Consider the following 25,216-nt stretch of genomic DNA (forward strand, 5'->3'; position numbering starts at 1 on the left):
GCCATGCTATCTGTCAAGCAACCTTGCTCTGACCTAATCTAATCAGGGAGAAGTCTGTGGCTCTCATCCCAGACGCCTCTGAGAGGAACCTGGGATAAGTATTGCTATCTAGTGGTGTGCCACACTAGGTAATCTAGGGAGCTTTGTCTCTCCAGGGCTCTCCGAGACAGCAAAGGCAGGAGAGAGAAGCATAAGACAGGATGGTAGGGGTGATGGCCTCCAGAGAAGAAATGGAAAGAGAAGGGCACACATTGAAGAATGTGTTCAGGAGGCCCCTACAGAATTCCAATCATTTTCATTTCCTGGGGTAACAGCTCTGAATGGCCCCTCAGGTTGATTAAAAGGCTTTTGTTCGACTCTAGCTATTAATCACCTGCAGATGCTGGGAACGTGTCCCTCTGCGAGGGAGCATTTGAGATTATTGCTTAATTAACAAGGTTTATAACAGCGCTAATGTGTCCTATTAAAAAAGTTATAAAAATTAACCAGAACGCAATGCTGCGGCTCATTTAGAAAGCTCGGATACTCAGCAAAAGGTCATTCGACCTTAATAAGGTTTAACTGTCATTTCGGAGCTTGTCATCGGAGCAAGAGCCAGCTCCATCCTCCAGCTTTCGTCTCTCTACAGCAGGGTCAGCATTCTCCCATCGTTCTGCTATCTGCTAGGGAAGGGTTTTAACATCAAAGAGACGAGAAAATCCTTCCAGCGCTGTGAGCGTGAAGGCTTCTGTTACTTTTATGTGCCCAACATGACAAAGTATGCTCACCACACACACAAATACAAACGGTCCCAGTCCTGCCAGACAGCTTGCCCAGGAGGAACCAGCTGAATGCACGCTGGAATCGTTCAGATAATTAGGCTAAAAATGTTGACTGTGTGGTGGGACGGCACACAGACCTCAAACCTGCCTGGTTGTAGTGAGGAAGTAAAACATGACCCTTGTATTTCAGCATAAGAGACTCGTGCTGACGCCTGAAGCCTGAAACCCCAGCCTGGCTTGGCTCCCTCTGTTAGAGCCGAGGGTCCCAGGAAGCCGCCAAGGAAAAAGAACTGAGCCAGATACCGGGTGCTCTGGGACACATGGTGGTGGCACCCAGCTACACTAAGAGGTCTTGAGGAGTCTCTTGGGGGGTAAGAGCCCAGGCAAATCTGCTGTGAGCAGCAGTAGCTGGAACACCAGCACAGGTAGAGAGCGGTGGTAACTATTCCAGGCGTGAGGAAGAACACTTGCAGGTCCCGAGGCGATAGCAAATGAGGCTTGTTCAGTTCATTCCGCTAATAACTAAAATCTACAGGCAGAACTATAGCCAGCGGCCAGGCTGTGAACGTGCCTGTATGTTATGCTAAGTTTACCCTCTAACCGTGGGGACTTTGAACTGACTGGGGTGGATGGTAGTGAGAGGTCAGATCTGTTTTCTGAGAGGTCACCCCGGTTACATAATAAAGGGAGGGGTCTGGAGGCTTTGGGGTGGAGCCAGGGAGCACAAGGCTAGGCCTGAATTATGAAAGTAGTGGGTCTAGACAAACAGGGAGGGTTTGCGAGGTATTTAGAAACAGGAAGGATGGAGAGGCAGGAGCGTGGGAGGGGGGATGGGGATGCACCTATCTGGCTATGTTATTCATTAAGAGAGGGAACACAGAAGGGCCGAAGGCTGCATGGGAAAGGTCAATATTCTTAATTGCTTACTGTATGTAAGCCCTGAACAAGATGCCCATGAAGCTGAGCTTCTAATGGAGGCAAGGGAGAAAGATAATTTTCAAATAAGCAAGTAATGCTGTGCAGAACCTTTAACGGGCAGTGTAACAGAGAGTGGTGGAGGCAGGAGGATAACTAGGAGCTTGTGGTCAGCCTGGTCTACAGAGTAACCTGTCTCAAAAAACAAACAAACAAAAAGCACATATGTTTTCAGTCAAGGGAACAAAAGAGGGAAATAATTAGCAAACGGCTAAAGATTTATATTATCTAAAGAGAGACAAGAACAAGGGAGGAAGTAAAAAGTCCTATCTAGTGTGGGGCAGGGTCGGTTCCACCAAGGTCTGGGGGCTTCATATGTTCAACCTTGTTTAGTGCTGGAACACGGGGAGGTCAGCGACAGTCTCTTGTAAGGGAGGCAGACTCTGGGCAGTTAGCTCCATACCCACACACGACAGTTATCTGAGGGTACGGTTGGCACTGACGGGCGAAGCAGGGCCGCCTTTCCCGAGAAGGCCTTTCTCAGGGTGACCTCTGGAATAAAGATAAAGCTGCACCATTTCAGACAGCAGCTGACTACAGGGTCCCTCTTATTATCTAAAAATACGTGGCTGCCTTCTTCAATTAATCATGGGCTAGCCAGGAGAGGAGACACCTGTGCTACCAGAGTGAGAACATGTGGGTTTGAATCCAGACCCAGACACCCTCTAGCTGTGACCTCGGCTGAGCTGCGGCATCCCTCAGCGTCCTGCCACTTTGACCTCTACAACATATGACATAACCGGCCATTCTCTACTGCCCATTTTCCAACCTTGGTCTGGGACAGTGCTGGCTCTCCCTGATCTCTCCAAGTGCCACCCCTCCAAATGACAGTCTCTCAAGCTGCCTACGATGCGTTTCACTTCCTTGTAAGACTGGCTATTACCCACCTGCCTGACCCCACTCTCGGCTGTAAAGCCGCTTCTCCCCTTGAGCCAGTTCACCCGAGTGTGCTGGTCTCCGTGGCGCAGTTTATTCTGGCTGACCCACCGTTCCTCCATCTGTCACAGGCTGCCTTTCCCAGGGTGACTCTCAGCTGGAATGCCATCTGTTCCAGCCGGCCTCCTCCCCAACAGAGCTGATGCAGCCCTTTGTCTCGTCACATCTTGTACGAAACTCAGAGGACCTATGATGCAGTCGCCTGGCCGCACCGTAGATGCATTACTCTTTTGGGCCCAGAATGTGGTCAACTACAGGACCTGCTCAAACAAGACATTCCCCTAACTGGGTCTTATTTTCTTCATCAAAATGTGGCAGACCTGGCCATTTAGAGATCAGTAACTAGGAATAGTCACCAAAGCCACCTGTGAACTCCTGAGTTTCTCCCTGCTATTACAACCTGAGAAAAAGTACCTGCTACCTGGGGGCCCAATTTCTTTATCTGTGAAAAGCCTAATAACAGCAGCCAACAGTAGGGCTGTTGATAGGATAGTGAGTTACTATATATAAAACTGCTTAAGACAGATGTTTTAATATAATGGGTATAACAAATCCTCAGAATAATCAGCACTTTCTGTGCCCACTCTGCTCCTCACACTGCACTTCTTACTCTGTACCGGCCGCACAGTGCAGCACTGATGCTCTCTCATTTAATCCCACGAGACCTCCTTGTAGGTGCACACTGGGTGCTGTCCTTTGTGTTTTCACCCCAGGAGACGGTTAGAAAAGAGTAAGAAGTTAGGGAGTGGATGGGGGAGAAAGAAGAGACTGAGAAGGCAAGAAAAGGGAGGAAGGAAAGAGGGAGAGAGGGAAGACACATAAGGAGCATGGAGAATAACCATACCTTTGGGAGACAAAAGACTCCCTGATTCTTTGCCTGCCTTCCAGGCACCAACTGCTGCTCATCTCATTGACTGCTCTAGACATGGTTCAAATAAAAAGGTTCCCCAGCCTAGACCTTGACTGCTCTCTAGACACACCCCTTTCCCATCTGCACCCCCTGTTCAAGATGCTTCTGCCTCCAGAAGTCCCCCTCCACACCCACCGCATCTCCGTCTGATGAGCACTGAGGGCCCTATTCAGGGCCTTCTCGCTGGGATCCTTCCCTCCTGACAATTTCCAGCACAACCACTGCCCCCTGCCTGCCATGCCACACCCTTGAGTTGTATATGTGTCCATATTCATTCGTCCTGTCCAGAGTGAGATCTCTGGTGAGAGCTATCATGTCTGCCCCTATGCTCCTGTGTCCCCGTTGGGGCCCGGCATATGGGGACTCCAGCAATCATTCACCGGATTGAAACCTGTTATTTCTAACAAAGTAAAGGACAGGACGTCCAGCACGGCGCTTCCACTGGGTGTGCTACCTCTGACGATGCTTAGCTTGTGAGGAGAGAGGGGCGGCTTTGGGATTGCATCCTTCTTTTTTTTTGTGGCGACTCCGGTGACACTTCTGTTTTTCAGAACATCTGTTCCCCAGATCATGACTGCCAAGTTCTTCGTGTACTTAGAATCTCCTTGGGTGACTTGTAGCTGGTGCCATTTCTCCTCGTCAACCCAAATCCCACTTCCCAGATGAACCTGAAAGAGATCACACCACACCTGTTTAGTCCGACAGGAAGGCAGCTGGAGGCTGCTGCTGTCCTTTAAATCACTGCTTCTCCACTACAAGGGCTTCTATGCCACAGATGCGGCAACAGCATCACTTACGGAATTCTTGCAATGCATCAGGCTTTATTCCAAAGCTCTGACTTCACGCTCTTAAACAGAAGGTGCAATGATACAGTTGCCACTTCGGATAGGAAAATCAAGTTCAGTGATGTGAAGTGACTACAGATGTCATTCAACTCGTGAGTGGCAGATCTGGGATTCTAAGCTGCACTTGTGGTATTACTCTGAGCCTGACCCATGCTCAGGACAGTATGTGTTCACGTGTGTTATACTCTAGAAGGATCAGACTCTCTTCTACCTGCACATTCTGAGGCGAACCTCCTGCTAACACAGTGGAGGCTGCATGCAGGACTCACCAGCTATAGCAATCACTGGTGCATAGGCCTCATCTCCAAGATCCTGAATTATGTGGTCTGGGTGTGGCCTAGACATCAGGATGGTTTAGCTCCCTAGATAATTCCAATTTAGAGCTGAGTTATAAATCCCTGCCAGCTGGCAGGGGCAGAGCAGCTGCCTGGCTCTGCAGCCAGCAGGAGCGTAACTGTACGAGTCCTTCTCCAGCTCAAACTGCAGCTCTCCTATCTACGAAGTGGGAGACTTGGATTTCATCTCAAAGTTCATCTCTCTGGCTGAGAACACCTAGGATTTTAAGCAATTAAATGCAACCGCAATGTATCCGGTTGGAGTTTGGTAGCACACACACCAGAATACAATCTTGTGCTCCCTGGAAGAGAACGAGCCAGAGCCAGAGTGATAGTGAGAGCCAAGAAATCACTGTACCCCTCTGCTCCCAGCAATGAGCTACAGCTTTAAAATCTGTCCTCACTTGTGGCCCTTAGCAACTCAAACCCAAACTAATGTTCGTCATTAAAAAAGAAAAGTTTTGACCTGGACATAGCCATTTAGGCTGCGTTTCTGCTGAGCATGTGGAGGACAGAAACAGCCTCTGTGGGATGGAGAGGAGGGACCTCCTAATCAGTCAACTTTTCCAAGGGGTGTGAGAGGGCTCTGCTAAAGGCCCTTGCTTTCATAAAGACCTGACCAAGACATGGGCAGGAGACATCTCAGCGAGGTCCTGACCTGGGATGGCGCACACGTGCACGCACACACACATACACAAATTGATGGCTGAATATAAGAACAATTGTTCAAGAAATGATTCAAGATTCTTCTACTCAAACTTGGCTTAGGAAGAGAGGTGGACACAGAGATGGACAGCCAGTACTTCCTTTATCGATTACTAAGGTTTTCTAACCATCAAACGACCTGGCAGCTCACTCTCGTTGCTAAGTGAATGCTCTGCAGGCCACGTCTAGCTTCACCTCCTTTCGCTCAAAAGATCACTCAGGCCGCCGTGTGAGGGCAGATAACGGGATCCACCTGGCCTCTCTGTGCTTGCACTTCAGGACTGCTAATCAGTTTGTTCTGTTCAGACAGATAAGCAGCCCTGGGGCGAGATGTGCTGCCCGGGGGCTGGCTTAGCAATCAGAGCCCAAGGCCAAATGTGGCCTTTTCCCTGTTCGCGTCTGAACTGCAGATGGACAGTCTGTGCCAGGTGAGCAGCCATGCTGAGTGCAAGGTCCCTGATGGAGCTGTGTCCCTCCCTTGATGACACTGAGGCCACACACACAAGCTGCCCGAGATGGGAGGGAGACAAGGGACTTTGCTCTAGACTAGATTCTGAAAGAGAAACCCAGAGACACACGCAGCAAGGCTCCTGAATCAGTCTGTTGACTACTGGGATTGCAAGTCTACACTACAACCCCTGTTACTCTGGAAGAGAGATGAAGTCATGTGAGCCAATGTTCTAGAAGGAAAAGGAGCCATATTATTGAGTACCTATAATGAACCCAGCTTCCTTAATCCTCCTAAGAATCTTTAGAGTTAGAAGTTGCCAGAAATTGCTGTTCTCATTTCACACATGTGAACATAAACTCGGGGCAGGGGGAACCCCAGACACACAATCAGCTAATGTAAAAATGAAGATTCAGACCCAAATCTGTGCTGCCTGGTTCATACCCTCCTGGCCTGAGTGTCAAGGTGGGGCTAAGGTGATTGGAAAGTGCACACCTAACATGGCAAGCCCTGCTTATTATTGGTTTCCCTTTGAGTCTTCTGCACCTGCAGGCCTTATCCCGCGCCAGCTCCCAGTCCAGTAAACCTCAGGCAGATGGAAACTGGAAAAAAAAGCCAGGCTGGACTGGCTTTCTTGCCAGTGGCTACTCCGTTCGGCTCACCCTGTAATCACTGCTATCCACTTCCCTAAAACACTGCTTTCCTCTTCAACTAGATGGCCTCAGCCGTCTTCTACTCTGTGTTTTTATGTCAGCCCCTCGGAAAGTCGGCATGGCTCCCTATTTGTTATCAGATCTGACCTCCTCAGCCTGGCTCCATCCCATCACCAACCCAGTAAGTCCATTCTTCTATAAAATCTCCGGATACATCCACCTCCTTCTTCCAGTGCTAGAACAGGAGAGGGATGGGCTCTGCGCTGCCAGCCCTGGGTGCAGACCCTCACTCTTCCGTATGTCAGGTGATTAACACTGGCCAGGGCTAGTCATCATACTTCTCTAAGCCTCAATTTTCTCAACCACAAGGATCATCCTCTATCTTACAGAGGGATAAAAAAGTACTAAGAGAGACGAACTACATGTAAGAAGAACATACAGCAATTGGCTGCTACATCCTGCCCCTTCTTTCCTCATTGGCATCTCTGTTCTTGCATTGCTCTGGCCTGAAAGGGAAGCAATACCCTTAGGATGAGAGATTCCTGTCATTTTGAGCTACTCAGCTTTGCATACCCACTCCACAACCCAGGAGGTGTTATTTAACTGCCACAGGGTTAGGTTACACCCCTTGAGAGGCACCAGCTCACCCAAAGCCAGCCGACTCAGTCCTTCTGGTCAAGGCACATTCCAGGGGGGAAAGGTCGAGGCTCCCCACTTCTGCCTCCTGCAGAGTGATCAAGACCAACCTAAACTCAAAGCAATACTAAACATACGAGCATATTTAATACATCTTCATGGCTTTGGCTTCATTTCTGATGAGTAGCTCTTCCTTAGAGAACAGAATGTTTTCTGGCATCCACCTGAGTACAATGCCAGTGCCATAGCTTAGAAAAACATGGGCCCTTGGCCCCAGGAAGACCCATCACAGGTCCATGCTGAGCAACAGAGACAGGACTGCTGAGGTCAGCACACTCGCAGCTATGTAGAGCAATGCGCAGTTAGTTCCCAGAGGCACAGCAAGGCAGACTGCTTAGGAGATCTGGCTTTCAGTCCCCCCCTGCCCCTAATCTGTCATACAGCTTAGATCAGACCCTGCTTGGGTGCATTTTCAAGATCTGTTACTTAATGTTTAAGTATAATGGTTTTTTTTTTTTTTCAGTTTTATGATTCAATGAGGTTTTTTTTTTTTTTTTTTTTTAAATAAAAACATTAGGTAAGCAATAGAACTATTGGAATCAGAAAGTGATCTATGTGGCAAACCCCATTCATTCAAGTAAACTATGGTAATATTTGATCAAAATGTTAGTTTTCCTTGTCAAGGAAGGTTATTAGAAAGTCTGCTTTTTTTCCTCCCTCTTCCTAGAGTCCTTCGCCTGACTACAAATCAGTCTCAAAGAAAAGCTGGGTGAAGTTCAGAGCAGTGGCTGGCGAAAAGCAAAAGAGGCATTTTCAAGAGGCGTTTAATGTGTGTGTTAAAAATTAAATGAGGCTCTGAGACCTGTTTTCTTGGGAAAGAATGTTACTTTTGCAGCCGGGCTCAGAAGCTGCTTGGCAGCCTTCAAACAAAGAGGGAAATAGATTTTCTTGGAAGTTTCTTAAGAAAAATTCTTCAATCACTCCACAATGTGATCATGACTAAAAAGAAATCAAGAGACCCAGAATGGTTCTCCCATTCTATCTTCAATTTGGGAGGTTTACCAACTTAGATACACACTTTCAGTTCAAAATGGCCCATGGAAAGCATCGCTATGGTGTGCTTTTTACAGATACAGACAAGGAGGCCCAGCAAGGCCAAAGACCTGCCTGATATCACACGGGAAGTACAGAGTCGAGTTATGCTGTGAACTAAGGCTCAGCCTCCCAACCTTACCCCTACAAAGCTTACTCTAAAAGCTTCTTGAATGAAGCAAAGACAAGGCTATGCCTTGGTCCATCAAGTCTTGTCCCTGCAGAGGAGTAAGCGCTCAGAGAGAGACGGAGGGCATGGCAGAACATCCAAGAGAGCCCTGAAGAGAAGCACACTTCTTTCCCTCAGCTTGACCACATTTTCTTTGGTTCAGGCCAAACAATTATCAAACAACCTTTTCCTTTCACTGGGGAATGATATCAGATAAACAGAGATCACTCAAAGCATGAGGTAAGATAAATGGGCTGACGCAGATGACTCCCAGGGGCCAAGGAGAAGTGAGTCTGAAATGTATGTGGTAGTGGCAGAGGGTGTAATGGGGTTTACCAGGGCCTTGACAAAAGGCCCTGACATTCTGCTCCTTACCATGGGGGCTTATGTGCTCTTTCATGATTGATTTCCAGGAGTCATGAGAAGAAATACGAGGAGCTAGGCGTAGCCCTAGAGTTGTGGGCCAGTGAGTCGGGGACAAGGAGCTCATTTGCCTTTTACCCCCAGCAGGGAGCTTGGGGATGGGGACATCTACTCTGTAAATTTTGGGTGAATATGCACCGAGTTGCTATCTATAAGTGGGTAATTCACTCTGAATTCACTGTGTTTCAAAGGAAGGTAGGAAGAATTTCATTGAACTATTAAAGGAATTCTTTTAAAAAAAATCTTTCTCATTAATAAGCTGTTCTAAAATGTTAGGTTAGTTTCATAGTTATTTTGACACAATAGCTTTTTAAAGAGGAAGAAGGGGAAGTCCCAGCAAACCTATGCTACCAAGTCATAAATTCCACAGTCACCGGTGCTAGGCTGGGAGGCCGAGCTAGCCGCCTTTCCTCTGACTAGCAAGCACCTGGGGGAATGGAGATTGAGCTGAAAACACTACCTTGCCATTGTCTAGGATATACTTGTCCATGACAGGCGCAGGAGCGGGGTAATAGGACGACGTATTTGCTTCCTCACTGAAAGCGCTCCGTAACTCCGGCTCGGGCTCGAGACATTCTGACTTTACTTTTTCCAAGTCAATGGCGGGACCTAGGCAGTTAAGAAAAGAGATCTGTCTAGAACTCCAAGGAAAATCAAAGGCAAATATTCTTAACTACGCATCTATCAGCACATAGTGGCACTGGAATAAAAAAAAAAAAAAAAAAGGCTAGCTCAGTTTTGCTACACTTAAACCCGGACTCCAAAGCACTAGAGGTATGAATGTCTTCAGGTGGAATCAGAGGGCAAGAATTAACTAGACTTTAATAATTAGGGACGACTGAGGGACACCTTCAGACCCCACTTCCCGCACAGGAGGGAGGGTCTGTTAAGACTGCTAGAGAAGGGATGACAGTAAATAGAATATGCAAATTATGGGCTTGCCAGCAAACTCATCTCTGGAGCCTGTGATGGAGAGGCCCTGTAAAGGAAGGAAAATGAGGAACTATGGGGAGAAATGGAAAGAGCTCCTACTGGGGACCTAGCATCTGAGCAAGGGCATTCCAACCAAGAAATTAAAATCACACAGAGAAAACTCCTGATTGCTTGATACAGTGATCGCTCATAATTTTATTTTAATGCAATCAACACAAATTATGTGAGATTTAAACAGTGAAAGGAAGCAGGGGAAATGGTTGCTGTTGGGGGGGGCTCTTTTTTCTTTACTAGTTTTTTAAATGACAAATGACAGCTCTTTTTTTTTTTTCCTTTTAAATCACCTATTGTGTCTTGATTACCAAAGAACAGAGAAAATGGGTAAATACAGCCAAACGACTCAATTAACTTGCCTGGGAGAACAACTTCAAAAGCCTATATATAGTTTCAGATCCTGGCCTTGACTAAAAGCATGGAACTGTACGTTGCTATGTGTTTAACTTAAGAAAGTGGAGAATTCAGGGTGCAGCTTCTTGTCCTGGCCACATGCACGACTGGATTCCAAGCTCTTATTCCCTAACGCCTTATGTAGTAGTCTGGCTGCAACTCTAGGCTCAGTTGACACATCCTAGATTTTGGCCGATGGAGGGAATGTCCCTCTGAGTTTGCTAATAGAAGGCCTTATGACGGGTCTTCCCAGAATACGAGCACCAAGCCCGAGCTGCTGGCAGCTAGCAGCTGCAAACTGCAAGACAGACTCTCTGCAGTCTCCGGGTGTAAGCATGAGCTTTCCACAAAGCTGACCACAGTACGGACAGAGAGCAGAAGGGCGCAGATAAAAGAACACACGGCATGTTGGTACAGACTGAGCCCCATCCCTCGCTCGGCATCTTTAATTTCCTAACTAACAGAGAATGAGCTGCAGATGAAGAAGCTGGTGGAGTGAAGGACAGATAGCATCTTTATCTTTCGGACAGCATCTCCTAAGTGTGCTTTCTAAAGTCAGGCCCGGCTCTTATTTTTCCCCTTATGCCCAAAACCTGGTAGTTGTTCTCCAAATGTTTGCTAAGAAAGAAAGGATCATAACAAAGAATGAAGCTAACATCCCCGAAGCACATGCCAAAGCTTCTCTACTACAGGTACGAATTTTCAAGATATGAATAAGAAAAACAGTTGCTCTTTCCTCGGATCTGGAAAATGTGATTACTCTACTTTCCCTAGGGACAGGTTGAGGTGTTTCCCATCTCGTTCTGTTCTGCTGCTCAGGGACAGAGAAGAGACAGAGGCTGAGAAGGCCATTGCATCCACCGGCTCTCGGGCCATTTTTGCAAAGTCCTCAGAACCTCCTTTTCTTTTCAAGAGAGAAGACTGTTAGGCAAAGGCCCTAATCCCAGCACTCTTGTTTGGGAGGATCAGACATTCAAAGTCAGCCTCATCTGGATAGCAAGTTGCAGACCAGCCTAGGCTACATGAGACCTTGTCTCAAACAAGGAGAATTGAGGGGCTCAGTGGTTGCCAACGATACCTTCCACACGACCATGACATTGTTCCTCCTTGCTTACCACCACCTTACACTTACTATAACCACTCCCCACCCCATGGCCCATGAAGGATCAGGACAACCAGTCCCTTTCTATGTCTAGATTTCGGATGGACTCCTCTGCTCAGTTTTGTGTGTTGTGTTGTCCAGGGTCTCTGGACTGTTAAATGCGCGTTGAAGGCTCCTTTCTATCTGCCCAGTTCCCAGTCAGATGGCTTCCTCCAGATGCCATGCTCCTAGGTGGTAGTCTCTATGTCATAACTTGTAGGCTGTGTGTGTCGCCAACTAGCCCGTCTTTTTGCCATGTTACACTGTGAAGCCTTCAAGAGCAGATTTACTCACAGTGCAGCTGTAGAGTCGCAGTAGTACCCGGCACGGGGCGGGCGCTCAGCAAACTCACTATGACATGAGGGCAGAGAGGCTGGAAGGGAAGGTCTTTGATGGGCATGCTCTGAAGTAGGGGCTTGGAGGAAGAATTGTGGGTAGGAAGGAATGCCCATAACCTTATGTACAGTTCAAGAAGCAGAAATCGGAACTAGATACACCAGAAGCAGCTACTCCGAATGGATGTTTCTGGAGGCTATGGTTCTGACAAAGGACTCTACATCCATTTAGGCAGAGACTAGAGGACAGGAGTTGAGTGTCACTTCTCCGGCTCAACGTTGTGTTAGTCACTCTCCTGAGACGCCTTTCTAGTCCACGTGGCCTCCCTAGCGCTCCACACAGACACCTTCTCTTTGGTCTCAGAGGCAGTGCTTGTGTTGTCCCCTTTGTACAACTGTCCAAACGGCAAGGGTGACTCAATCAAGGCCTGACTCAAGTGCCACTTCTCCCCGAAGACCACCAGACCCTTCCAATAGAGGCGGCTCGCCCTCCTGGCTCGGTACTCACATGCATTGGACAGGAGGGCTGAGACTTGGCTCCAGGGGAAGTGCTCTTCTGTACCCTCCCTGACACCATCCCCACTCCATAGTGGCATCTGATGCCTCAACAGAGCTGGGCAGCTGAGCAGAGGCAGGGGCTGGCCAGTCTTTTTATGTCAGAAACCAGGATGGCCTGGGCAGATTCTCATCACAAGAGATAACACACACATCTCTGACCTAGCCTCACATGAATGAAAGAAGGACTTGACTAGATTGAAACCTAAACTCAGTTAAACACACACATACACACACACACACACACACACACACACTCCGGGATGGAGGGGAGAACCTCAGTGTCTGGCACAAAGTGGGCACTTAGTAAACTAACCCCCACTGTCCATTCCCATACATCCACTGTGTGCTTACTTTTGACTACTAAACCATGGACTCAGTGAGTCGAGTCCCTGCTGGTCTGGTTTTGCCCCTAGTACTCAGAACAAGACCCTGTACAGAGGAACCATTTCTACCCCTTTCCCACACTCATCTCTTCAGGGACTAGCAGAGCTGGGTCAACATCGAGGCCATTGTACTGCTCTCAAGAAACAGCATTTCTTACCACCCTAGTGGGACCGTTCAACACTGGTGGCAGTTTCTCTGCCACGGCCTCCTTTCTCTGGCACACTGTATATACAGAAAGTCAAACTCAGGGCTGCAGCCTCAGCAAGTGGGGCGTCTAGGAAAGCCAGTCAAAGGCACATCTTGGTAAGGGTTGGCTCCAAGATGAATGATCCTAAGAAAGTCATGTCATGTCTGAACCTCCACTTTCCTGCTTACAGAGGGGTAGCCAAGGGACACCATGCAGGCTGATGATAACTCCTGCCTGAGGAGCTGAAGAGCGAGGCAGGCACAGGACAGAGGCTCGGAAAATGGCAGACGAGTGGGGAGAATGAATCAGTCAGTAAAACATATTCAGTATTACAGAAACAGGAAAGAAAAGGACAAAGTCTAACCACAACCACCAACAAAAGCCCCATGTTGTTTCCTTGGAGAGCAGAGGGAGGGCTCTAGAGCTTTTAATTTAAGACGTGGGGGGGGGGGGGACGTGTGGCGGAGGGGGTGGGCTGCTTCATTGCAAATTTTAGTCGGCTCCACTCCCGATGTTGGCAATTTACATCTCATTACAACAAATGCTTCAGATTGCTGTTTTGCTTTTTAAAATTTCTGAGGCATTGTTCTGCCTCAAACACATGTGACCAAATTAGCCACAATAATAAGCACTGCGCTAGGAGACAACACTCCATTCTGGCGCAGATATTTTAGGTAACAAAGGAACTTTTTTCATTTTCTGGGAAGAGTAGGAATAAAAAGAAAGGCCTTTTGATCCACTGGCATTCTGGTAGTGACACACACTTGAGGTTTATTTTGGGGAAAATACACCTTCCATGGAGAAAAGCCTCTTAGCCAACTAAAAAAAGCTTTTTACAAGGGCACAAAAGGTAGTGCCTGTCTCCTCCTTCAGTCATTCATGAACTCGGTCACCACACAACTGACACGCAACCCACACGAACCCACTCACCACACAACTGACACATAACACACACAAACCCACTCACCACACAACTGACACGCAACTCACATGAACCCACTCACCACACAACTGACACGCAACCCACATGAACCCACTCACCACACAACTGACACACAACACACACGAACCCACTCCCCACACAACTGACACACAACACACACGAACCCACTCACCACGCAAACTGGCACACAGCCACAGCCCACACAAACCCACTCACCACACAGACTCTGACACACGATACAGAGGAACATACTCACCACACAAACTCTGACACACAACACACAGGAACCCACTCACTACACAAGCTCCATAAGAGACATTGAGGATTGCGGAACAAACAGGAAACATTTCAGCTCTGGAGAAGTTCGTAGTTCATCATATGAAACGCTGTCATATACGGACGTGACGGGTGCACAGTGGAGTCATCATGTGAGACACTGGTATGTCATATACAGACGTGACGGTGCACAGTCAGGCTAAAACATACAGTTTAAATCGAGTGTTCTATATCCTCTACTTAAATCTGGTGATTCCTCTTCTATTCTATGCGACTCAGTGTGGACTAAGTCACAGAGGAGAGAAGTCTGTCGGTACTACAAAGAGATAAACTGTACTACGCCTTTATCTTATCTCTGGAAAGTTGCCACTTGATGGGATTTCAAGAGGCCTAAAGGTTACCTGTGTCTTCAAATCGTCTACATGTTTGGACATTATCGCTTCTGATTTATTTCAAAACCAAAGAGTTCACGACGTTAGATTTCCTCTTAAAAGGATTAAATCGTATTTATTTTTGTACGTCTATAATGAGTTTGAAGTACAAGCCTAGTTTTCCAAAGGACGAGGTGAATCAAGTGAAAACTCCTGAATGCAGACAGAGCACATGCGGCGGCACCGGAGCACCGTGGATGAGAATACAAAGACCTGCTCTCCTGAAAGGAACCCGAACACGGACAGTGACGTACATGAAGGACAGAAGCACAGGCCTCGGGAGGAGGGAGGCGATTCAGGCAGGCCAGGTGGATGTGCCTTTGCAGCCCGGGGCAGAGCAGGCTGATCAGCCTCTGTGGACCTTAGGATGCGCTGGAGAATGAATGGCCTTGACCACGTTCACCTGCTATCGTGGCTATTCACCTACTTAGTTTCTACGAGGGCAGCGACGATCGATCTGGCCCCGTTCCTTCAGTGAAAATTTAGCTCATACCTAGTATGTGCCAGTGGTGGGCTATGTGCCTGTGAGGGATTCATAGTCAAGCATCTGGAGAAACCGGTGACAGCTGCTTGTCACAACTGCTGTGTAACTGACAAGAGGACTCTGAAATGGAATCAGTAGCAGCCATGCAGCATCTGAACAAGATAGGAGGCCTCAAAATAATCAACACTGGAGGATGGGCAAGCAACGCCTGGGTGAGGCCCTCAGTGGGGCATCTTTATACGGTGAAGGAAATGGGCCGACTCTGGGAACTCTGACAATTTATAGATATTTGGGGAGAGAAAGGCCCATACTGGGTAAGTGATTAAGTGATCCCTGAAGGCCTCAGGAAGAGCTGATCTGACTGGGCAGAGCCAGGCTGAGTGTGGTCTATGAATGTCATCAGCATAAGGGGTGGCTCTTTGGTCATGGGCCTCGTCTCTCTCCATTTCCAAGTTTGGTCTGCAAACAAGGGCCGCCACAGGCTTTGATGGGCTGAGGCAGAAGTCATTCTGGCATTGGCCTGGGTTGGGTAAGATCCCAGCAGCCTACAAGGAGGCCTCCCAGGTTGGCTGGGCTCTCAGAAAATCTGAACCAGAGAGCAGAAGAGAAGAAATGGGCATGAGACAAGGGATGGAGCCTTTAAGAAAGAGGAAGCAGAAGCAGACCCAAGCATCAAAGTAATTTTCCTTCATTTGAGGACCCTTGTCAGGGGCATGTTGGGAAAGGCAGAGGACTGACACCTGCTGACCGTCATCTATGCTAAGCATCTTACAACAAGAATTCTCCTTTTCAAAGTCTTTTCACCTCCCTGTTGTCACTATCTGCTTAGCATCTCTGCTCTGCTCTGCCATCTTGTTCACTGCCATAGCCTCAGCACCTATAAAATCTTCATTATGCCAAGTGACGAGTAAAATAGGTTAAACCTGAGGGGAGTCCTGAAGATGGAGCTCACTGACTCCTGGGAGGTTCAGTGAGATGCAGTGACATGCAGAAGCCACATGTGTGCTGACGGCTCAGGCTCAGGGTCCTCAGGCTCCCGAGCCTTGCTCCTTCAACCTTGTACCTCCTCATCCAATTCTACTTCCCAGAGGTTTCACGGGCTTCTCCTGTCCTCTAACGCTCACTCCACAGGACCGTCGCCCCCTGTCCTGCCCTTACTCTCCCAGATCACCTTTGAAGAAGTTGTGAGGGGACGTGTGGGGGAGGGGCACCAGAACTCACTGTAACCTCTGGGAACTCTGAACACACATTTCCCTGGTTAGGTAACTGTACTTTCATCTGTTGCTCTTTCACCCACTTCCGCCCAACTATTTGACCCACATCGCAACAAAACGGGAAGAGGCAGCCAAAGTCATTTGGGTTTGTGCTGTTAGAGCAGCGTTGAAGACATCACACATGTGCTTAATGTCTCTGGTCCTTGGATTGGATGAGCTGGAGGGGTGAGAGGCTGAGGTGGGCACCAGCCGAGTGCAGAGCAGAAGGCTTGCATTGCCCACAGGCTCCCAAGGGGACGCAAGTGCAGTGGTGAACACAAGCAAGGAGTTCTAGGGAGGCAGAATTGATTCTGTGCCTCCACTTCCTCAACCAATTTTCCTGGCCAGAGATGCCCCAGGCTTTTCTTTCTGTTCTCTGTATAAATCAGCCTCTCTTATAACTGGAAAACGTTGTTCAGCCTTTCCTATTACATGAGATACTATTTATTTCCTCGTCAATTGGAGATTTACAACGAAAGCCACGTACAGCACCAGACCGCAGGAGTGTAAAAAGACCTCTCCTCTATCCTCTCCTAATGCCCAAGGCCCCAGAGCAAAGCAAGATTCACATTTCACTTTAATTATTTGCTGTTAAGAGTGTGTATAAAGCACAGAGTCTTATCCATTTCAGCAAAGGGCCTGAAACAGAGAAGTAGTCAATAAAAGTTCCTGGCATAAATACTTTCCCTTAGAGTTCCAGCTATTCGGGGCCAGGAGGGGTTGACAGGAAGACAAGGTGAGCTTCCTGTGTGTGTCTAGAGGCATGCTATAGGTGGTCAGGTGAGCTCTTGCAAGAAAGCTGCAGAAGACTTCACACCCCTCTGGGGTCTCTGTGAGAGCTCCCCCACAATCGGACAGATGCTGAGTCAGCAAGAGAGTGTGGCCAGCCTTTGGGCCTCAGTGAATCCTAACCGTCAGAACGAGTCTATCCATCCACGGCAGCTGGACAGCAGCCTGCCACAGCTTCATGATGGTGGCATCCCCATATACACTCAGATTCCACTTGGCACAGCCATGTTCTTTCTTCTGGGCTTCAGTTTTCCTATCTATTCAGAGGAGAATGAAAGGATGAGTTCTCTTTTCCCTAAAATGATAATTTTCATGAAAACTATCGAAATTTCTGGTTGGAACCTTGAGACAAAATAGCTGGGTAAGACAGACACTATAAAGAAATTAAACAGGAAACCTTTGCAAGCCTGTGAGCCTTAGAGCTCCAGAATCCACAGGCAGGTAGAGGCGATGCACAGGGCTGAGTGACTCATCAGAGGGCCTGGAAAAGCAAGACAGGCCTCTGTGAGAAACCTGGTTCTCCCCGAGTTTGTGGCCTCAGGCAAGTTATCTAATCTCTTGGAGCAGCCTGCTCCCTCATCACGAGTCCCATCTACGGCTGAGGTGGTTTTACGTAGAGAAAAGTTCCTGGTGTCTGCCCCAGGGCACATCTAGAGAGTTGTAAACTGAACCCTTTTCCAGTTGCATTTCCTGACTGCTGCAGCCAGCAGAAAACAAACCTGTCACAAGGCAAAGCCCAGCAATGTCGAGAGATTGTCTAGCTGCCTAACAGCAACCAAAGGGACAGGAAGAGATTTTCCTCAGTCCCATCCCCTTGACCCACAGGAAAACGGTTCTGAGGAGAAAAGACAAAGAGAGTCTGGAATTATTTAACCACCTTGGAATCACATTGGCAAATTATCTGGCATCAACTGCGGTTAATTCTGATAAGTCAACGAGGCAAATGAATAAATAAATAAATACGGCCTTCAAGATGATAGATGGCCGCCATCATCAGACAAATGACTCCAGTCTCACGGCTAGATCTTTTTGTGAGATCCACATAGGACAGCACCAGGTGCATATTCTGGCCTCGCTGCCGCTGTAGGTCAGCTGTGAGTATCCCGTGCTTTACTTTTACAATATGGCTCTTACCCGGCCTCTTCGGCCTTCTCTCAAAATCCAGTTATTTTCAGTGTTCCTACTCACTGGTGAGAGTGAGCTGAGAACCTGAAGATGAGGCAAAGGGCCCAAAGAGGAAAACCTAAGCCCTGAGGAGGCAGAGTTGTATCTGGGGATGTCTGAAAGGACCAATGGGGTCCTGGTGATCTCTGAGACAACTGATTCGCTCTACTGGCAATGGCTGGTCAACAGACTAATGGAGGGAAGGGAGAATTTCACTCAGGAAAACTGAGGGAAGGAGAGACTTCTAAAACTACAGACCACACAGCTGCAAACTGGATGGCTCTGAAGGCTTAGAGTAGGAAGCAGGGGAGCTACAGAAGGCATTAGGGGTTAACCAAAGATTAAGACGTTCCCTACAGCATCTGTGTTCTGTGGCAGGACGAAGAGCCGGGAGGTGCCAGGTACTGTACACACACTGTCTGTGTCATCCTTGAGTGACCCTACGTGTCAGTGGAGGAGCTACTGAGCACTCTCAAGCTTGTGTCTGGCAGATCTTTACTGCGGTCGGTGGCTTTGTCATCATTTCAGCCATGACGTTTGGGTTATCATTGACTCTGTTTTACAGATGAATAAAGTCCAGGAAGTAACTTGTCCAAGGCAACTCAAGTAGACTCTGGAAGACCCAGGACTCAAAACGCTGCAACTTCCGACCCCAGGACCCTTGCAGACTTTAAATCACTAAGTGCGTTCTCGGCCTGAATGAGACAGGCTTAAAGGTTCCCATTTCACAGAGGACAAAACAGAATCAGAAGGGTTAAATCATCTACTTCACAGGTAAGGAATTACAGCAAGTGAGATTCAAGCCCAGGTAATATCTGTTGTCAAAGGCCAGGCTGCCTCCAGTCCAGGGGAATCAGCAGGAAGCATCCGGCTGACATTAACTGTCTTTTCTAGGGTGCCATCAGAGACCTGGGCGTAAAGAAGCCAGTGCAGACCACAAAGGATTTCAAAGATCAAAGTTGGTATTTTAACAGACCTTGGACAGAACACAAGGTATAAACTCAGACGGTTACAGACGTGTTAGCAATCTGGCTCTGAGGAGCCAAGACAGATATGCAGGCCAGCTGCCACGGCTCTCTTCTTTAAACATTTCAGCCCGCCTGTGATCTAGCCAACAGGGGCATTAGCTCTTCTTCTCACATGCTCTTCTTTCAAATGGAGATAATAATCCTTACCTGGCCTGCAACAAGGCTATCCGAAAACTTCAGGGAGATAAAAATGTCGAGGTGCTTTGACACCTGTGAAGTGCCACGCGCATGCAAATTACCCCTATTATTCTTATTAGCTCTCCCTCAGCTGGTCAGAACTCATCATCTGGGCCTACCTTCCTTGACAAAACAGACACAAAATCTACAATCATTATCCACCTCCTCCTGCAATTACTGCGCCAATTTTACTGTCTGCTGTGAGGTATTCAGGTTTGTGGCCTCCTGACAGCTGTGTGCGTCCTCAGGGGCGTGTCCACCCCTCTTCACTTTCCTCACTAGGGGAGTCTGAACTTAGGCCATTTGGTTCACTCCAGAAGGAGCAAGCGACACTAAGGAGGCTGCCTAAACTTGTTCTTTTCCCCTTGCGTATTAAGTACAGAAATTTGGACTGCTGAGAGGCCTCAGCTGGTAAAAGTACTTGGTGCCAAGCGTGACGAACTGAGTTTGATCCCTGGGACTCACCACACACACACACACATATACACACACACACACACCACCTCGAGAGAATAAAAATAATGTAACTGGAAAGTTTAAGAACAAAGACTGGCCGAGGAGCAGCTGAAACCCTCCCTGGCTCCACTCTCTCACTGGCGCTCTTTGCCCCCTGCATCCCCCAGCTCGGCTTCACTTTATCTCCTCAGCCGTCCTGGAGGCCACCATGCCCCAGTTTGAAAACACAAACCCACTAGCTTGCAGGTGCTTTTTATGACGGTCTCTTTCATCTCTAGGTTTCTAACATCCATCCCTATCTTGGCACAAAGTACAATCTCAATAAACATTTGTCGAAGACAAAAGAATAAATGAATGTATAATCCCATTAATCAGTATGTGCCTTGTAAGAGTGATGTCCTTATGCTTTTAGAGTCCTCAGCATTGATTCTTGAGGGGATAGAAAGGGAAAGGGAAGCCAAGACAGTCAGACCGCCATTTACTGAACACTGACTGTGTTGGACACACACAGCCAGACTCGAACAGTGTTCCCTTACTCAATTCTGTACAAGTACTGGAATAAATGGCCGTCTGGGGGGAGGGTGTGAGGTTATGCCCTGTCAAAAAGGGTTGTTTTCCAGGTTAAGATCATAGAGAAGGAACCGATGGTCCTTTATGAGGGATGGTCAAGTCACACCCCTGTTGGTGACAGAGTGCTAAAGAAAGCCACATGGGGGGGGGGGGGGGGGGAGTGAAGGGCCAGTGTGACCTTGCTTCCTAATTAGCAAAGCAGGACGTCCTCCCACCTCCAGTCAGCTCTTACCCAGCCCAGGATTCCACGCTGTTGAGAGCCCTTCCCAGCAGACACATTCCAGAGAAGGAATGAAACAAGAATGAATGAATGAACATAGAAACGAAGAAGTGCGTCACCCAGCCAAGCCTTAGAGCAGTCCTGCCATCCTGCTGTCCCCTGTCCCCTTCAGTGTGTGCACCTCCATTACAACTTCTGGCTGTCAAGGAATCTGAGCCCCATGCCTGAAGCTGTCAGGTTGCTGCTTCCCAGCCTCCCCCACATTACCAGTAATCCTCCCAGGTGGGGAGAAGTGGTCTTAAAACACATCTCTTGACCTATCGGCCAATTGGTTTCTGAATTACCTGTCAGGGTGTAAATGATCCAGCACCCAATGCGGACAAAGGACCTCAAGCTGGGAGCCTAGGGGAGGAAGGCAAGATCTCCAAGAGCAAGACAAAAGCCCGGCCTGACACCAAGCCAGGCCTCAGAAGGCATGCAGACCTGAGGCCCTGCCAGGGTCTGTCACTTTCTCGCTCTTCTCCTCTGCCCTGGTTCTGGGTAGCATTTATAGAATAACTATTTTCTCAGGATCGGGGGGAGCAGGGAGGATCCTCCCCCACAACTGGCTACTCTGCATTTTAGTTAGAGGTTTACACATTTACCTCTAACCCCACCCTCTGCCCACCTTGCAATGTTTTTGCCTTCTTTGTATCTCCCATGTCCGTAGGCTTGGAAAGTATCCGATGGTGTTGCTGAATAATCGAATGAAGAAATAAGCAGACAACTGTAACTCATCCTATCTTCTGCTGTCAAAGATAATGAGAAGCAGAGACATTGGCTAACCTGCCTAAAGTCACAAGTCCAATTACTGACAGCAGAGCCAGCTTTAAACCCCAAACAGACCCTATCTCGGCTTCTCTTCCAAGTGATGTAGAAGAATAGTAACTAGGAGTACCTGAGCATCAACAGAGTACCAGACACTGTGAGGGGGGCTGACAAGAACCCATTTTAAGGGGTGTAATATTGAGGTTTAGAGAGTTGCTGGCTGACTAGACTGCACCTTACTCTTCCTACCCAATTACACCTGCCTGCATAGAAACTCACTTTTCAAGCCTATTCTTTTTTCCCTTCAGGCTGGTTTATCAGTCTTCCAAAAATTGAGTGTCTTATCTCTGCTGTCCTCAGCCCTCTCTGCATGAGATCTTCAAGAGTAGAAAGCAAGACGTACACAGATGCATGCATGTGTGTGCGTGCCTCTGTGTTTTATATGTGTAAGTGTTGTGTGTGTGTGTGTGTGCATGTGAGTGTATATTCCATATATGAGACTGTTACTCACCACTAGGCACAATGCCTGACATAGAAGAAGACCGCTAAGTATTGGTGAAGGGAACCAGGAAAGGAGGAAAGAGCTTAGAAAGAAAGGAAAAGAAGAAGGAAAGGACAGAATTTTTCAAAGACAGTGTTAGAACGTAGGAAAGTCAGAACTCAAACTCAGGCCTGTAAGTGCCCATAAAATAATACAACCTTTCAGGCAGAGACCCTTTGATTATTAAAGACCATATAGATTTGTCTTAGTGTCAATTAACACATGTTAATGAATGCAGTTTACGTGTTCCTGGATGGAGGAATGTGTGTTATTTCCAGGAAGTCTGTTGTCCTGAGAGCACAGGGCTCTGCATGTGGCCGTGGTGGAAGCTACATCTATATTTGCTGCTGGAGTCCGTCTCATGGTGACAGGAACAGTGGCACATCAGAGAAGAGATGGCCACTGGCCATCATGATGACACACAAGTCCCGCAGGATGAGCAATCCTGGCAAGGGAGCAGGGTTAGGCTTGACTGCCAAGTGTCTTAGGATGAACAGAGGTCCCTGCCTACACAAGACGTGGTTTCTTACTGCCCAAGGACAGGGCGGTTTCTGGAGTCCAAACCCAGTTCAGGACCATGCAAAACAGGTAACTTCCCCCAGGGGCTGAGCTATGGGTGTGGAAAGAGTTTGCTGTTTGGTGTGCTTCCCCATCCTTCTGAAGAAGCTCACAAAAGGCCCAGCACAATCAGAGTAAAAGCCATCCACCTGAAGGTCGGGAAACACATTTCCCCCTGAAAACGAATTGTGGCCCCAGAATCCATCTGCACTATATCACCAACACTGCTTTCTTAAATTCTCACAGCTATGACGGCCTACTGAGATTTTACCGTAATGAATACTTGCGGAGGACCTGAAAGTAACATGTGATCTTTACTGCCACGGTGAACCTACGAGCTGCGGAAAAAGTCAAGGTGAAGGTCGAGCTTCCGGCCCATTAACTATGGTGAGGCGGTGTGAGCCGGACGTTTGTTTCTGGTAACACCCACCCTGTGTGCGCCTCTGTGTCAAGGTCAGGAAAAGGCCCCGGCTGATCTACTGAGACATTACCATGAAGGCACACCTAAGAAGCACAGGCACCTGCAAATGGAAAAGGGACAGCGTGGGAGTAGACCTGTCCACACCAATTACAGAGCGGCCCCTGCGCATCAGTGTGCACCGTCTCTCTAGATAATGAAGACCTGCCTTCTTCAGGGGCACATTTGGAAGCTGCGGACACTGTCTCTGACCTAGTTTCCTCCCGTTTAGAGGAAAGCGCTCTGACGCAGAGGCCATGGCGGCTGACCGGCTCCACCTCTCCCACTGCTAGCTCCTACACGCTGCAGGAGTTTTCTGTCTTCTTCTCAGTCTCTTGCCTTTTAGAATCCATTCATCCCAGCCTCCACACCACTTCAGATGAAAAAACCTAAAGGCCAGGGTGGCTCTCCGCTAAGCAAACCAGAGGAATTTTGTGTATCTTTACACTAATCCCTCCGTACCTCCAATGCGTGCAGCTTTCTTGTTTGTTTTGCTTTGTAGTGGGGTGAACTCTGGGCTCTGCACATACCAATCCAAGAGCTCTGCTGCCGAGCCACATCCCCCAGGCCTCAGAATCGATTTAATGCCTCCCGTTCCTACTGAAATAAGCCCTGCTACTACCCAAGTCGGTGGTTTTCAGCATCCTTGCCTTCCGCCCCCCATGTCTGCAGTAGCCTTCCTAACGTGCCCCGTGTGTTTGCCATACTCATGAGTGCTGTCCTTGGAACGCTCAGGTGCCTAGACGCAGCGCCCACCTTTCAAGACCCACGCACTTCCTCCAGTCTCTCCCCTTACACACGGCCTGTCCAGGCTCTCAGCATTTGGGTCATGTTCGCGGGATTCCCCCTTTGTCACTCTCTGGCTCACAGTAACAGTATGTGTTTCAGCTATCGTCCAGTTTTCTCGACTGTCCTGAGGTCTATTTGGAGGGCTACCCCAAGTCTCTGTGCTACCCTCTTGCTGGATGGGCAGTAGAGCAAGCATTCCGTCTACTCTTGTTCTCTGAGCCACATTCCCCAATGATCTTACCACAGTGTGGCCAGGGCTGTATATTCAGAGGAGAGTGACTCCTTGGGGTGACTGTTGAGCCAAGTCTCTCTCCTTTCCTAGCCTCAAAGGGCACTTGACCAGCTTCTCCCCTCTGTCCTGCTGGAAGGGGAGCTGCAGGAAGTAGGCCCCTCCCCCTGTGAAGAGTGGTAAGTGGCCTGCCTGGGCACTCACCGCTGCCAAGCCGCAGGAGTAATACATCTTGGAGTCTCCTGTTGAGGTCTCGGAGCTCCTTCATTTCAGACACCAGGGCCCCGTACTCCTTGAGCTTCTTGGCCTGCTGCACGAGCTGCCTCCGAGTCCGTTCCAGCTCCTGCTGGAGGTGGCGCATCTCCTCCTGCTGCTGCTGGTAGTTTCGCAGCAGCTCCTCATACAGAGCCCGGGGCACAACGGCATCCTCCAGGCTGTCCATGTCCTCTGTGCCCGGTGAGGCCTCCACAAAGACCTCTTCCGGACAAGTGTTGTGACCCAGGCTCAGGCCGTTCTGTTTCTCTAGCCGGGCCACCACTGCCTCGATACTCTTGTGGGCCGCTTCACTAGGCTTCCGCCCCTCGGGTCTCTGTGTAGGACAACGAGAATCAGTTCAGGCAAGGGCAGCTGGGACTTTCTTGGACTGCAGCTCAATATTTCCCCAGACAATCCTAGAATCACAGAACCACAGAACATCAGTGTGTTGAGAAACCTGTTACAGACATAGTCATTTTGCAAATGGGGAAAGAGAAGCTCGGAGCGCTCTTGCCAAATGTCAAACAAACAGGGGTGGCAGAACCAGGTCACTCTTCTCGTGCTAAGACTTCACCATTTCCCTCCCAGCACTTGGCCTCCTGGACACACATATCTGGAAGAGTCTTCTAAACTTCCCAGCCCTCCCTAGCCTCCATGGTGCCTGGGCAGTCACTTGATGGGCGTGTCCGGTGTAGATTTCCAAAGGATCAGGAGCCAATCTGGCCTGCCCGAGTCATGCAGAGGAATCCCACTCAAGAACATACATATGCGAGTAGTTCTGTCTTGTAACCTTTTTAAGACTGTTTCAGTTTGGAAGGACGCCAAAACCCAAACCCACTCGAATCTAGGGCAGTACATATGTCATGTTTTCTCTGGTTCTGTACTGCCTACTCACTCAGGACTGGCGGTTGGCAGG

The 25,216-nt window shown here is 48.6% G+C and overlaps 2 protein-coding genes across 2 annotated transcripts in view; both read right to left on the reverse strand.

Annotated features, from left to right (window-relative positions):
• Agbl4 (AGBL carboxypeptidase 4) overlaps window positions 1-25,216 on the reverse strand; it is a 1,086,156-nt gene that overhangs the window by 189,990 nt on the left and 870,950 nt on the right. The window lies entirely within an intron of this gene.
• Window positions 1-25,216, reverse strand: part of Bend5 (BEN domain containing 5) — a 44,652-nt gene that overhangs the window by 3,013 nt on the left and 16,423 nt on the right. Inside the window, exons 3-5 of the mRNA XM_057784998.1 lie at window positions 24,250-24,634; window positions 9,349-9,497; window positions 4,037-4,250 (exon numbers count right to left, since the gene is read on the reverse strand). Of these exons, the coding sequence (XP_057640981.1) occupies window positions 4,037-4,250; window positions 9,349-9,497; window positions 24,250-24,634 (748 nt within the window). The remainder of the gene's footprint in view (window positions 1-4,036; window positions 4,251-9,348; window positions 9,498-24,249; window positions 24,635-25,216) is intronic.

Source organism: Chionomys nivalis, chromosome 11 (assembly GCF_950005125.1).
Source record: "Chionomys nivalis chromosome 11, mChiNiv1.1, whole genome shotgun sequence".
Taxonomy (NCBI): Eukaryota; Metazoa; Chordata; class Mammalia; order Rodentia; family Cricetidae; genus Chionomys; species Chionomys nivalis.